A 14,703-nucleotide genomic window follows, 5' to 3' on the forward strand; every position below is an offset into this window, starting at 1 on the left:
ACTTATTCTCATCTCATTTCCCTCCTCGCCTGAAAGGTATAATCAGGGCCTTCGCGAACACTAAGAGTATTTACGATTTCTAGGGTCGTTGCGACCAAGCTAGCATTGGTCGAATATCGTGGAGGAGGCGGGATGGCCTATGAAGCGACGATTAGTGGAAATCAGGTGAGGTGGGTGGCCTGGCTTACAACATCGCTTCTGATGTGAAGTGGACGAGAGATGAAATCTGCAACCGCTGGACTTATGTTCGCAAGAAGAGCAGAAAAGAGCGAGAGGATAAGGGTAGAAGAAGTTGGGGTTAGCAGTAGTTTGAGGCTTTGGTGCAGGGGGTGGTAGTGAATGTTGGATCTACAGTACGGACGGAGTGTGGAGATGGGACTTGACAGCGAGGCTAGCTTCAAATTGGGTGAAGATCGGGTAAACTTCATGGTGCCTCGTAATCGACACGTGTCTAGCTGCTTAGTTGGTCGTAGGCGGCGCCACCGTTCCTCCCGGGCCTTTACTAGGCTAGTCAGGCTCCCAATACTGTCCAAGCCCAGTGGTCGACTGATGCGGGGAGCCATTGCGGCCATACAACATGCCCTATCACCCGCATCACGGTACTATTCTCGTTTGCTGTCTGTCTCTGCCGCTTGAACAGTAAATAGGCACAAATGCTCCAACTGCCTGCTGAGCCAACCAAGATAGGAGCCTGGTCATACGGCAGACTTTCGATGTCTCAGAGATGTTGTGCGAGCTCGACCCGCTGAGAGAGATGCCCGTACTCGGGAGGCTAACGGTCGAACTCCCCACCGCGTCACGGACGAGAAAGGTAATCCGTCGACAACCTTACGGCCACACAAGCAATTGTGAAGCCATGATCTCAACGACGATACTGCACATCGAAGACCAGTCAAGCTGTGAAGATATGCCTCAGGCGACACTAATCTTCCGCGCAATATAGTAGAATCACGGAGATAGCAGAGTTAGGTAGTTGCTAGAACCGAGACTGTGGGAAGTAATGCCGCTTTGCGGAGCTCAGCAGCACGCCCAGTCAAATGCTCACAAACAGAAATGATGAAACGAGCAGCGGTACTGCTGCACTAAGAGGCATGCGAAGAGCGGATCTTAGGTCCAGGATGACTAGCAAATCTAAGTTTCCTCAAGAATGGCTCCATATATCACTGACAAGGCTCAATTAACCCGTTCTGACCGTTCTGACCATCAGACCACATCGATTGTCAAATCTATACCCGTCCTTTGTTCTCCTTCTTTAATGCCATATTTCTCGCTGCGCGTTGAAACAACGGTAAAGACACTTCCATAATGCCTTTGCTATCCGCAAACTCGAGGATCCTCTGAATCTTGTCTCCCGCTTCGTTCAGGACAAGCACGAAGACATACTCTCCGCGAAACTTCCAGTCAGTCTTGGGTTCGTCGTTGTCCTTGGCCTCCTCCAGAAAGATCGCTTCACTGAATGCCCAGATTGTTACCGAGGCCACCTCCTGGCTTTGACCGCTAGGTCTCGCTTCCCACTTCGTTCCCTCAAAAATTTCCAACGGCGTCACGGGGAATGAGGCGAGACTATCTTTCAAAGTTGAGAAATGCGCGGTCCATTGCTCATTGGTCATCTCTGGATCGGTAACAAAACTCAATGAGGCCGCTGGCGCTATTGTGTGGCGACACTCTGGTGTACGCAGCGCGACGAGGGTGTCCACGTCGAGTTTCTCAAACGCCTGGCAGAAGGCAAGGGCGATGCTGCGCGGTGTTGTGGCAGTAGGAGCAGAAGCCATGGAGGTGGTATGCATGTATGACAAGGGAAGGGATGATGAATGGGGCTAGTGTCATTAAAGTGAAAGGATCGAACGAAGATAAATTACCACATTTCTATCAGGTGTCAATACCTCTACTGATCAATGGCTCAAGTTATGTTGGCGGATGACGTGGATCATGTACTATAAGTACCACTCAGCATGCCTAGTCCTAGTACTAGCAGCCAGACGCACCCGATCACAGGATTCAAAGAGTCCTTCAAGACACTCTTAAGATCAGAATGGTCTTCATTGGATGATCATAGCCAATTCGAGTTAGCATAAAGCCAATCATAGGCAGTACAAACATCATGGGGAACATTGCCTGGAAAAATTCCACCGATTTCACTTTTGCTGTCTCTCGGACGAGAAGCGGGCGAGACCAAAATCACTACAGATACCGGACGATAGCAGAGCGCTGACTAAACAAGGGGTAGCATTTCGGGATAAAAATCGATTTCGGTTCCGTTGATCTACAAGTGACTGAACGGGGGAGGTCTCTAGTCCTTGATAGGCATATCTTCGCAAAGCAAGGACCTCTTAGCATGGTAGTTCGAGCATAAGCGTAATGCTTAGGTGTAAGCGACCTCAAATTAAGAGCCACGAGGTCTTATTCTCGGACTGATTTTACCCCGATTATGCTCGACAAAATGTAGTTGGTGGACAAAGCCTTACAGTGCTTGATACATTGACCTGTAGATACATTGTGTACACACCCTATCGTAAGAACAACCTTTGAACCTCAATCTGCCAGGGTAGTGTGAGTTCATCACTCGTAGCATAAGGAAGTATTCACTAACTGAACAAAGAGGAAGAAGAAAGAGGAATCTATTAGCATGCCCGGGGAAAACACCGAGGCTTGTCCTCCTTATCACGCTGCCTTAGCTTAATTTTTCACGCAACCTAGTTGGTTGGTAGTGTCAAACGTCAACTGCTGATGAATCTACACTTTAGACCCTGCACTTACGGTCGTCTTTTCTTCGTCGCCGGACATCATGGCAGCTGCTCAAGGCGCTGTATCATGGCCTCGCTAAGCCGTCTTTGTTGCTATTTGAACCTAGTGCATTTTCTGGCTTCTGTGGCCTACATTTCTCTATTAGCTTTCTCAATCACCCTAGCAATGTTCCTCGTCCAGCCTTCCTCGTAGTTGTCCTTAGGCAAATTCCTAACTGAATCAATTATGACTGCCGCTTTTACGTCGGATCCATCTAAGTATCATCTTTGTTTGAGGAGTCTATCCCTTTCGTATTACAGTCTTTTGCGGTCTGAGGTCCAGCACACATGCTGTTAGATCCCAACAAATACACTTTAGCGGCACCTGACTGGAGAGAGCTTAAGTGTAATGGATCCCTCGTCGGATGCATTCCTACGAGGAGATGTACACATAGGCACGGGATCGTTTTATTACCGTTCTGCTTAGTAAAGTATGTTAGACATGTTCGAATAGACCTACTATCTCCTTTGTCACCTCTAATGGACTTCAGCTATATATAGGTATAAAATTGTTTAGATAAATAGGTAAGGTCGGGTTTGCTGGCACGGAAGATCCATGACGTCTTTTTGAAAGGACTGCCCTCGACAGAATCTTCGCACTTTTGAGCCCAGTCCGCCTCAGCCTTTTTACGAACTTCAACTATCCCTTTGTATTCGCTGTGCTTCCGCAGTGACTCGATCTTTGATTTAGGGCCTCGATCAGCTCAACTTGAGCTTCGATCGCTGATGGGTTATTCGTGAAGGGCGATTGTGGTCCAGGGAGCATAAACATATTGGGAAAGCTAGACACTGAGACTCCACCAAAGCTTGTAATATTCTGCGACCAGTGTTCTCGAATACTGTGTCCCTGTCTTCCTTCAATGAAGCCGAGTATAGTTACCGTGAAGTGCATCAACGCCAGTTGCGAAAACGATAGCATCCAACGCGTGCGTGCTATTACTACCTTCTCCTCGAGTCCGAACCCCGTCCGGTGTAATTTCGACGATTAGGTTTCCCTTTAGATCAACTAGGTAAACGTTTCGCGATTGAATTGTCCATAGTAGTTGATAGCACAGGTTGGTCGACGTGCATAATAGTCTGTACGCTTAGGATTCGCGCCTTTTAGGGGTCGACAATGCCGAATGAACTCAGTTTCAAAACTGTTAGCTTCCAGATTTGTAGTGATATCGGTAAAACCACCCATCATGAAGCGAATGGCGGTTCTTGATTGCCACAGTTCTTCAAAAACTAGTCCTCTTTCCTCGGGGACGCTTCGGCGAAGGTTCGAGTCGGTTCTACAAAGCCAAAGGCCGACGCAGAGTCACGAACGCTTCGCCACATCTGTTTGTAAATAGACTTGAACATCTCTAGCTCTTCAGGTGTAAAATCGCGAAGTCCTGCGGGCGCGACATATTGTGGATGGCGAATGAAACATGTCAGGGAATCCACTTCAGGTGCAATTATGTTAATGATCTGTATCCCGGTCGAACCGTTGCCAATTATGCCAACTCGCTTTTCCTTGGTGTCGATATCATCCTCCCACTTAGAACTGTGTATTAATCTACCCTTGAATGTCGCAAGCCATGGATTTCAGAAGTATTGTCTGTGAGAGAAGTCCCATAGCACTAAGGAAGTATCGCAAGATAAATCTCTGTTCCATGTTTGTCGTGGTTGACCTCATTGTAATTTCCCATTTGTTTATAGTTTCGAGGAAAATTGCAGACACCATTTCGGTGTTGAAGGTCACCAACTGGATCAGGCGGTGTCGCTCCGCTACGCTTCGAAGGTAATTCAGAATTTCGGGCTGAAAAGCATAGATTCGTGATAACTCGTGACTCTTGTAACTTTCCTCATCCCATGAAAATCGATACAAATGGCTGTGCATGTCACTCATTGCGCCAGGATATTTATTCCAGTATCAAGTTCCTTCAACGTCGTCGGCATTATCGACACAGGCCAACTTGAGGCCGAGTTGTCGGAGTATATAACAGGCATAGATACCTCCGAAACCACTGCCCACCACTAAGGCATCTAGCTCGCTTATAGCCATGGTGAACTATTCTAGAGAAGGTTTTCAGAGCAAGCATGAGAACCTACTTGACAAAAGAGACAACTTATATCACAGGTTGTTTGATACTGACAAGAGCTACCAATGCTATGAGACACTTAACTCTGGAACAAGCGAACATGCATGCTACAAGTATAGTAATGGGCCACATCCACCATTGAGAGTTTCCTTGTGGAAGTATGAGTACTTAGGCTAGTCTGGCGATTGACGAAGCCTGTATACGGTATCATCGACATGCAACGAAAAGCCGCTAGCCCCTACAATCGGTTCCTGTTTGGGCGGCGAAACAACCTCGTCCCAAGGCACAATGAAACTCAGGCAATTGCTTCATCGAGCACGGCTGGTCCGTCCTCTTCTACCGCCGCTACTGCTGCCAGAAGCTCCTATGTAAGCTCTTCAACGCTTGAGACCTTGGCTCCAAAGGCGTAATGTCCGGTTGCTGCGACTGAAATGCCCGCGTAGTCCGGCGATGGATCGAAGCTGATATTGAGCTCCTAGTTGTCGACCTTGATGCCTTCAGCGTCAGGATGCATCAGAATAATTGAATGATGCGGAGCATTCCAGCCTGAATTGTTCCAAGGCAACAGTCAACATGGGTAAGTATAGCGACAAGAGATCCAATAGAGGGAACTCGGGACGCTGAAGAGGTAGGATCCGTCACCAACGATCTGGCAGGCTAATCTGCCTTTGGCTGCTTTTGTGTGGGTATCCAATGCACGTCAATATCCACCAGGAGGATGGAATCGGCGTCCCGGGTTTTTGGACCGGATGCGTGTCGAGCAACAAGAACCTCTGGATGGTCAGCTGGAAAAGACATCTCGCAGCACCATGCATCAGTGACTCGGATTGTTGAGGGGCTGTCACAGATCTCAACCAAGGACTGCACACTTTTAGGATTTCTCCCCGTTGATCCAACGATAATGAGGGCTTCTCCCGCATGGTAAATTGTGAACTGCCTGTGCTAGTGCCTGCGTGCCCACGTCCACATGCACAAGCACACACAGAGGTTTGCCCGTCAGACGAGCGAAATTATCGGCTATAGAAAGCGCGACCACCTTGGAAGTAAGTTGGCAAGATATATATTGTCTATCGTAACGCTATACCCTACCTCATTGAGACAGGTATTCGCTTTCGGAAAGCTATCTCGTCTCTCGTTGGCCCCTGACCATCGCCTCCATGAGGGCTGGATGGTCAGATCCGAGATTGGCGAATATATGTGCGATTCCGGCCTAGAGCGATTCTCAACCAGGCGATCGTGCCAAATGTAGCCAGCGGGCACCGACGAGTCTTACGTCCTGTATTGCTTCAAAAAAAGCTGACGACTTGGTGTATGTATTGATCGGTGTCAGGTCCAGTTTGTTGTCGAAGCATGCGATTTGTTCTCGCGAGGTGTTATTTGCAAGCATCATGAATGCCTGAGCAGCTGAAAAAGGTGGGACATTGTTGGCCGGGAGGTCGATTCTGTCGTTGACAAACGGGAGCAACTATGGCTAAAAGACGATCGGTCTCAGCATTCCTTGATGTGAACTTGCTTTTCTTTGCTATGCATGGGGTCCTTAGAGTGAGTGGGGTATCTACGGCCTTGACAGGTGAATCATAGGCTACGTACTTGTATGTCCATGTGGTGCTCTCACGTGTGAAGGCCAGGCTGGCATGTTGGTTTCACATCAGACTCGCTTTGCTTTTGTGCGCCAGCAGAGAAAGCTCTCGGTATTCGAATGCTATCACCTTTCTCCCTGTTCAAAGATCAAGGCGGGACAGGTGACAGGCTAGCTCGCCGGTTTATGGCTTGCATGTCTCCATCGGGTGACACAGGGTGAAAAAGTTATGGCTTCCCGTTGCGCACTAGACTCCGCTCCCACCATCCTTGAACATTATTGAAAATTTCATTGGTCCTTTGACGTCTGCTGCGGTATGTAAGTGATCTGGAGATCTCGAAGTATACATGGTCGTGGCAAGCCTCCACCTCGACTTTGTTCGTCGAGTTCCTCTCCTTTCCAGGTGTCTGAAAGATTGTCCCTGAAATACGCACTGCTCATTATCCACTCACGGTAAGTGCTTCCGTCAGTTCTCGTTCAGTTGACGGTCTCAATGCAAACAGTGTCTATCTACCATCGATACCCAGGAAAGAAGGCTTCTCACATGTTCTTCGACGGATACGGGGTTTACCTAAAACAATAACCCTGGGGATGGCCAGTAATTAGACTATTAGGATATGAATGGAACATAAAATCTTAATTTCAGCTCTGTGGCATGCTTGGCATACCACTTACATTCGGTTACGGTTCATCAGTACTTAATAATTAGCGGCCATGCCCAGGTCTTACAGTAGTTAGTCAACAAGTTTCGCCGCCGCATCCCCTTCCCACTAGTACCATAGCCCAGCCTGGTCACATGATGTAGCCTCGTTATCCATCGGCTAACCTGCCCTGCCTTTTTGGGTCAAGGCAGAAGGTGCCTGTCCTTGGCGACCCTTCAAGTGATCTACGAGTATCTACTGTATGGGACTCAGGCACCTTGCGACTACGGAGGACCTCTTCGAGTATTGACTCGGAGCTTATTGGCGCCGCTCGGACTTTGAGCGGCGCAGCCTCCGAGGCCCTCCTTACAAACTTGGTACATCGTACTGAGGGACACTGTACTCCGTGTGACCATTGTTACTCCGGCTTATTGCTCAAGTGCGTGGTGCGAGGATCCGTACCCATATTTGGTTCCACGTCAATCATAATAACGGACCTGAGTGTCGTGGATTCGTGGCACATTCCAGCGGTATCCACGCCTCTGCCCTAATCCGCAATGAATAATTTATTGACCCCCTTTGGAGAGTTGTGGCTACCTTGTCCCCCTCGCTAACGCCTGGCTTCTTACGCCGCACTTGACCATGTGTCGGGACTGGTTGAAATTGCAGCCCCCCCATCCTCGTCGCCTCTCTCGGCGTCTACACCTCCGTTGGTTGTGATCCCCTTCCCCTTGCCTCATCTTATGCTCTCCGCTAACCAGCCAAGGGCGGTCTCGTCAGGCGCTTTTCAGTAACTAGAAGTAACGTGTCTGAATCTCATTTCCAGCTTTGTTCGCAGCCCCCTGCTCCCCTTTCCTCGCCGAAATGACCTACTAACTCGATAATCCGTTAGTCCACACCCAAAAGTCCGTGTCGGGTCTATTGACAAGATTCTCGACGTACCTCTACCCTTACGTATTCCAGCCGCCCTTTCTCCTTGCTCACTCTCGTCCCTGCTCAACTGTACTGGATCCTTACCGGCCATAATGCCTTCCTAAGTCACACAAACTCTGCATTATCACAACATGAGCAGGCTGAGAACATATGCTCGACTATCATCTGGTACCCATTACCCTTAGAAGTTGATCCTTGGCAGCTGGGAGGACTTGGAGACCGCCTCCAGCCATTGAAGAGGAGGAGGAGGAGGCGAGCAGAATGCAGCGATTTCAGTTTGGGATCCGGCAGTCTGCCGAAAGTGTCGATGACAACCGCAGTCGTTATGTACCCAGCTCTGTATACAGTGCAGGTGGTCCTGGGCCAGCTGAGGATTCGCCTGCACTCGGCCAACCGCAGACATTCATGTCAGGGGGCTTACGCGGGCCTTTTGAGGAACAGACACCTCGCTTTGCACCGGTGAGTCAACTAAGCCTGACTGCGTGAACTTCAACTGATCACAGACAGCCGAGTTTTCCCCCTCAGAAAGGACCTCGCAATTCGACTCTACTCAATATTAATGATCCGGTAGCGATGCATCTATTGACCGAGACTGCGATCAGTGATAGCAGAGAATATGAAGTCCTGTCATTTGACGAAGTGGAACAATTGAAAAGGGAGAGGATATACTTGCGAGGCAAAATTGACACCACAAAGAGGAAGCTGGGTCTAGAGAGTAAATTACGTGACGCAGCACAATCTCTCAACCGACTCTATTCTACTCGTGAGAAGGGCGAGAGTCCTAACTCCCCCACCAAAAAGCGCAGAAGCTTCTTAGGTGCGAGGGGCTCGCCGAACGAATCAGTAGCTCGCGCTGACGATGAATTGACCGCGAGCAATAAAAAGGTGGAGGAACTCACCCTGGCAGTGAAACAGTTGGAAAAAAAGTACGAAACCACTGAGCGACGCATCCTAGAACATACCGCTGGCATATTACAAATGACACACAGGGGGCTAAAGAAGAACATCAGACGGACAGAACTGCCAAGGAGCCCAGAGAGCATGACTAGCCAGCCAATTGGTCGCGGTTCCGGTATGACAGATGGTATTGACGATTTCGATGAGCGAAGTCTCTATCAGGTTCCTGATTATGTTACCGAGTTTGGACCTGCCCCTGGTCCTGTGAGTAAAGGAAGGCCACCTAGTCGGGATGCCCAACCCATTGACGACTTCGCCAATCGCTTACAAGAACTCAATTCTCGGCTGCATACCATGATCACACAAGCCGGTCCACACGAACATTTTGACCCTCCTCCTCAACCGACCGATGAACACGTCCTCGGACGGGTGGGTGCACAAATCCAAGCTTACCTAGGCTACATGTCGCAAGGCTTGGATGCTATGCAAGCGGCTCAAGCTCGTGCAACTGCGGCAGTCGAGAAATCTTTGTTTGATTCTGAAGATCAGGTTGAAGATGTTAATATTCGTTTGCAAGACATGCTCGAGAGGACAAATTCTGTTAGTCACAGTCCTTTACTGCCTCAAGAAGAGCCTCGTGGAAAGGACTTGCAGTCTCAACTGGCATTCTCGTCTGTTGTCCTGGAGCGCTTGAACTCCCGAGTGGAGACCCTTATTGAGCAGAAAGACATCTTGACCAGACAAATTCAGCAACAGCGTGAGCTGAACAGCAAATCTGATGCTCAGCGAGATGCTCACATCCATGAGATCACCGAGGAGTTGGAACAGTTGAAGAAGCTTCGTGCAGTTCACGAGGAAGAATCCCAACATTCTCGCGACCAAATCAATCTCCTTATGGAACAGTTAGATAACGCCAAACAGGAAAATATTCTTCTTGAGCAACAACGAGGAGTCAATGATGGCAAAGCTGTCGAAGCAGAGCGTTCAGCGCGAAAAGAGATGGAAGACAGGCATCAATTGAACCTGAAGACCAAACAAGACGAGTTCGCTGCATTACTATCAGAGTTCAATCAGCTCCGCGCTGGCACAGAATCAAGTTCACGACAAGGGTTGTTGCAAGTACAAGAACTGGAGGCGGCCAAGGCTCAAGCCGAAGCCGAGCTGGCAAAGGCAAAGGAGGAAGTGAAAGTCCTCGAGTCAGAAGTCGCCAGAGCACAAACCGACCTGACCGTGGTCAAAGCAGAATTGGATGGGGCATACGGTACGCGTGCTCAACGGGCAGCTGATGTCTCCCTGAACCCAGCCGTTCAGAAAGAAATCGATGATCTGAACGCCCGCAATGCAGATCTGGAAAGCCAATTAGAGTTTTTGACCACGCAGCACCAGACCAAGGGCGCCGGTAGTGCAGAATTGCAGAATAAAGTCAACGCACTGCAGCAAGAATTGAAGGACACGATCGAAGAATACGAAGTCATGACAAAGCAAAGTATTGACGATGAGAAAGAACGTGACCATCTCGAAGAAAACGTCGACACGCTTCAGCAACGATGCGAGACGCTTGAGATGCAGCTAAATGAGGAGAAGTTGAAATGGCTTGGTGTCAAGGCGGGCTCTCCCACTGAAGTCATGTCGACCATGGTCCTGAAGAATGAGTTCAAAAAGATGATGCGTGAGACTCGTGCAGAAAACATCAAGACGATCAGGGTAAGTGATGACCTCGAGGGCATCATTAGAGGTGGTTCTAACAGATTCATAGGCGGAGCAGGAAGAACGACGAAGATTAGAGGGCATCATTAAGGGCCTAAAACGGGATCTGCAACAAAGTACTTCACGCAAGGCCATACCAGCAGTCCAAAACGGTGGATTAGAAACGCGCTGAGACGCCATGACCCTTACGACTCAATTAACGACCTACGAAATCGTGGAGTGAGGCCTATATGGTCGAGAATGCTCCATGATGGCAGTGATAATGCTAATCTGTATTGCATAGCGAGTTCGGAATCTGTACCACCACCATTACCCCTGGAACTTGGACAAAGGGAAAGGATTCGTTATTTTAAGAGCACATTTATTGGAAGTTCCGTGCGACTAGAAAGGTATACGGGACAGGAGCGATGGTTAATCGGTTGGGTTACATGGATATAGGCAGCATCTTGACTGGAACGTGAACGGCAATCAATAGTCCTTGTTGGAGTCGAGGATTTTGATCCGTCGACGGAGCCTTCTTCCTTTCTGTCTCTTGTGTCTTTCTCCCACGCTCTTGCCATGCTCAGGATGTGAATCGAACAGATGTTTCTAACAACTTCAGAATTTCGCTCCTCATCAAACAGCATAAGCTTCACATTCTTTTCCAACCCCTATGATACCAGTCCTCCTGGTCAAACACTCATGCAGCCGCCGAAGAAAATGGTCACAAACTCCTGTCCCTGTCTCACCCACTAATCGCACCAGCCAACGAGACTTTACCCATCATGGAAGGCTACTCCCTGCCTGAGAGCTATTCGCTTGCTTCCGAGAAAACCATTCGCAAGACGAGATCCTTCCAATCGCTAAGAGACGAGTGGTTGAGCTCTGACGATACTCTTGGGTCAGAAAACTATGCAGATTCGATCTACAATGCGGAACGGGTGCTTTCGCAAGAAAGTCTTTCTGAGCACCCCAGGAGCTGCACCACGGCAGCCTCAGAGAGTGACCCGAGTCCTCAAAAGTTGCTTTCTCCCTCTTTATCGCCTCGAACGCCCCACAGTCAATGGCCAGCACCCCAGTTGAGTACGATCATCGAACAGAACAGCATTCAAACCCTTCGGCCCTCACAATCTGCACCTCGGCTACGCCCCAGCCCCAAGAAATGTCCAACTGTCGTTCATTCCAAGGAGTCAATCCACTCCCTCTATGCCAGTCTTCGCCCCAAAGGGAGCAGGGGGATTGCAGTGAGGACCACATTGTACCAGAATCGTTCCTTCTCGGTCAATGATCTAGATCACATGCTCAGAGATACTGTGACAGTGTCTGCCGATCCCCAATCATCATCAACTTCCGATGGGGCAATCGATCGTACTCAACTCCCTCAATACCCCGTTCAACCACCTCGAACTCCACCATACAGAGCTCCAACACCTCCCGGTCTGCCATCCTTCGGCTCCCAGGAAGCACAGGCGTTCAGATTGACCCCTCCTCCACCCAGGTCATTCTGGTCACGTATCTGGAGGCAGCAGTCGAATGAAGTCAATAGTGATCAAACGCAGGCTACCACCCCAGTGGCATCACCTGCAGCGGCGTCCCTTCCCTTGTCACCTCAAATAGCACCCACGCCCTCATCTATGGAGCTTTTCAAGCGCACATTAGCCATGATTGGGATGTCTCGAGTTGTCACTGCCCCGTCCAATATTCCTGCGAACCCTAGAGCCTTTCTGCCGCCGGGAATCTATATCTCCGCGACGCCCGGATCACTCACCCAGGCCGAAGATGGTACCTTTATGAGGGGGAGATTTTATTCCAGGGCCAGTGGGCATGGAGTCGGCAGCAGAACTCTAGAGTCGCACCCTCTTATCAGAAGAGCGCAAAGTGATCGTTTGAGCGAAATCGAAGAACAAGTCAGAGCCATTGATAAAGCACACCAAAGGGCGGAAAGAGAAGCACTTGAGCTTCAATCAATATCATGCCATTCCCCAGGTCCAGCACGGATGACAACAGAGTCGCCGAGACAGTCTGATACTGGCGCAACAAGCATTCCGACTGTGATGACTGAGCCTGTGCCTGCTCAAAGCAGTGTTGAAAGGGGCGCCGCGTTACCCAGCATAATTGAAGCAGACAGGGAGCGGGGCATGTTGCGTACGGGCATCGAGGAGCCAAAAGAGAGGAGAGTAGACTGGGGGAGAATATGTTATGCCATGAGTTGTTGCCAGAGTTTCTGGTTCTGGTGTTGCTGTGGTTGCGACCACGACCCTGATCCTGATCCTGGTGATCGCGACCATGTGATAGGCGGGCGCACTCTCTCCGGACAAACACATTTATACCAGCATTGAGTACTTTTTTATGGTATACCTTAGTTTCAACCCTACCCAGGTACGTCATTGGATGAGTCATATTCTACCGAGCCCACGTATGGGAGCATTCCTTTTTGTTCAGCGTCCTACGTGATCAACTCACATCAATCAGAGGGATCCGGATGTGGATGGCGGCTGCCAGTAGCGGAATGTCTTCCAACCAATTAAATGTAGAGCTTTTGGGCCATTATTCCAGTCAAGTTGTGTACGAGTACATCACAATGCTACATAAGCCTACAATTCGCTCTGAACGCTAGACAAGAAAAAACATCCCCTACCCGAGTAATGTTTGGTCCCAGTGGCACGAGGGTATAGCCTTGGTACTGGGACATGCAATATAGTAGAAATGCAGTTGCAACGAGAAACAGGCATTTCGAGGTCGGAATCTCGACACGAGTACTTTCCATCTCCATCTCCATCTCTGGACCTGAGCGTGGCCCTGAGCCTCGCTGCTTCAATCTGAGATGCTCCTGCACGTGACTGAGCATGGTGGTAGTCGGCCTGAGCAACGGATCAGTCGCGCCCACAATCTGGGCCACGGGGCCCTGTTCCCGGCACCGCCTATAATTGCCAATTTATCGCCTCTGCCCTAGCCTACAGTGCCCATAACTCAAATTGACGTAATGGTCACAAAAGTTCCCTTTCTCTATAATTGGCTATTCTAGCTCGACAGAGCTTAGGTCTTAAAAGGGTCTGCTGGCGGATGACAAAAGGTTGAAGTGACAGAGGGAGCTGGGACCCCAATTGTTGGATATATAAGTATACAGAGAATGTCCGCTATGTTCGCAAACACGCTGAACAACGTTGGCGGGAGGAGAGGCGGTCCAGCCTCAGCCCACAAAGATAGATAACAGTGCAAACCCTCAAGCTCGATCAATCTGATAGAGCTTCCCGAGGCCGGCGAAACCAGGGTCTCCGTAGTCAGCCTCTCAAGCCGGCTTCTGCGATCTAATAAGGTACCTGTAAAGGCTGGAACGATGCGCACATTAAACGTTGGTTTGCGAACTTGCTGTAGAGGGAAGAGGATTAACGAAGGAGTGGTGCGGGAATGCTCGTGTATAGGTGAGTATAGAAATTTTATTGGAGAATAAGGGCTGTGATGCTTATAATGGTAGGAGTGAAGATGACTTTAATTCTTGCTCCATGATAACTGTCTCATACTTTATAGTGCTCAACTATAAAACTTACGGGAATATCTATATCTGTCTACGTGGACCAATGGCTTTGGACATCACATCACAGTAAAAACACGGCAAGCGAACTGCAAGCATTATTCAACCCATGTCCATTTAGTCGTGCCCCTAGTTACGCATACATGCTGAAAGACCCATGGACAACGAATCATGCAGTCCAGTCACGTGATACCAAGACTGCACCCCTCTTGGCTCTTCTGCGGCAAGCTTATCACATTTCGCCGCAAATCCAATAGATGCCCACTGTCACCGGGCGCCGCTGCGGCCTGGAGGATGCAAAGGACAAAAGTAGGGCAACGGCACTGACGGGCCTAGTTAGCATCATATTGATAAGATAGCTGTCCGAGTTCAGTACGACATTGCATGGCATTGACAGAAGCGTATATGTCGTCAACGAAAATATCCGGCCGTAAAGAGGAAAGACCGACATGGCACTACATTGTTTGCGCGCAACTGTAGTTCTCATGTTATTAAACTTACATCTTTCGTGATCTCGTCCACAACAGAACCATGAGCATCGATCTTTTGCTAGTTAGCCTGGCGAATACCCTATCTGCGGGTTACA

The 14,703-nt window shown here is 49.3% G+C and overlaps 4 protein-coding genes across 4 annotated transcripts; 2 read left to right on the forward strand and 2 right to left on the reverse strand.

Annotated features, from left to right (window-relative positions):
• Nucleotides 1-965: 965 nt before the first annotated feature.
• On the reverse strand, nt 966-1,787 carry A1O9_08600 (uncharacterized protein; the record flags this gene model as incomplete). The annotated part of the gene is made up of 2 exons (XM_013402084.1): nt 966-1,082; nt 1,233-1,787. 2 exons carry the CDS (start codon nt 1,785-1,787, stop codon nt 966-968), a joined length of 672 nt encoding a protein of 223 aa, XP_013257538.1.
• Nucleotides 1,788-4,010: 2,223 nt separating this feature from the next.
• On the reverse strand, nt 4,011-4,311 carry A1O9_08601 (uncharacterized protein; the record flags this gene model as incomplete). The annotated part of the gene is made up of 1 exon (XM_013402085.1): nt 4,011-4,311. A coding segment is annotated over one exon (301 nt), but the record flags the coding sequence as incomplete, so codon positions are not given.
• A 4,264-nt stretch (nt 4,312-8,575) lies between these two features.
• Nucleotides 8,576-10,696, forward strand: A1O9_08602 (uncharacterized protein; the record flags this gene model as incomplete). Its single annotated transcript, XM_013402086.1, has 1 exon — nt 8,576-10,696. One exon carries the CDS (start codon nt 8,576-8,578, stop codon nt 10,694-10,696), a length of 2,121 nt encoding a protein of 706 aa, XP_013257540.1.
• Nucleotides 10,697-11,370: 674 nt separating this feature from the next.
• Nucleotides 11,371-12,924, forward strand: A1O9_08603 (uncharacterized protein; the record flags this gene model as incomplete). Its single annotated transcript, XM_013402087.1, has 1 exon — nt 11,371-12,924. The coding sequence occupies one exon, from the start codon at nt 11,371-11,373 to the stop codon at nt 12,922-12,924; it is 1,554 nt and encodes a 517-aa protein (XP_013257541.1).
• Nucleotides 12,925-14,703: the final 1,779 nt, after the last annotated feature.

This window comes from Exophiala aquamarina (assembly GCF_000709125.1).
Source record: "Exophiala aquamarina CBS 119918 chromosome Unknown aczIA-supercont1.8, whole genome shotgun sequence".
Taxonomy (NCBI): Eukaryota; Fungi; Ascomycota; class Eurotiomycetes; order Chaetothyriales; family Herpotrichiellaceae; genus Exophiala; species Exophiala aquamarina.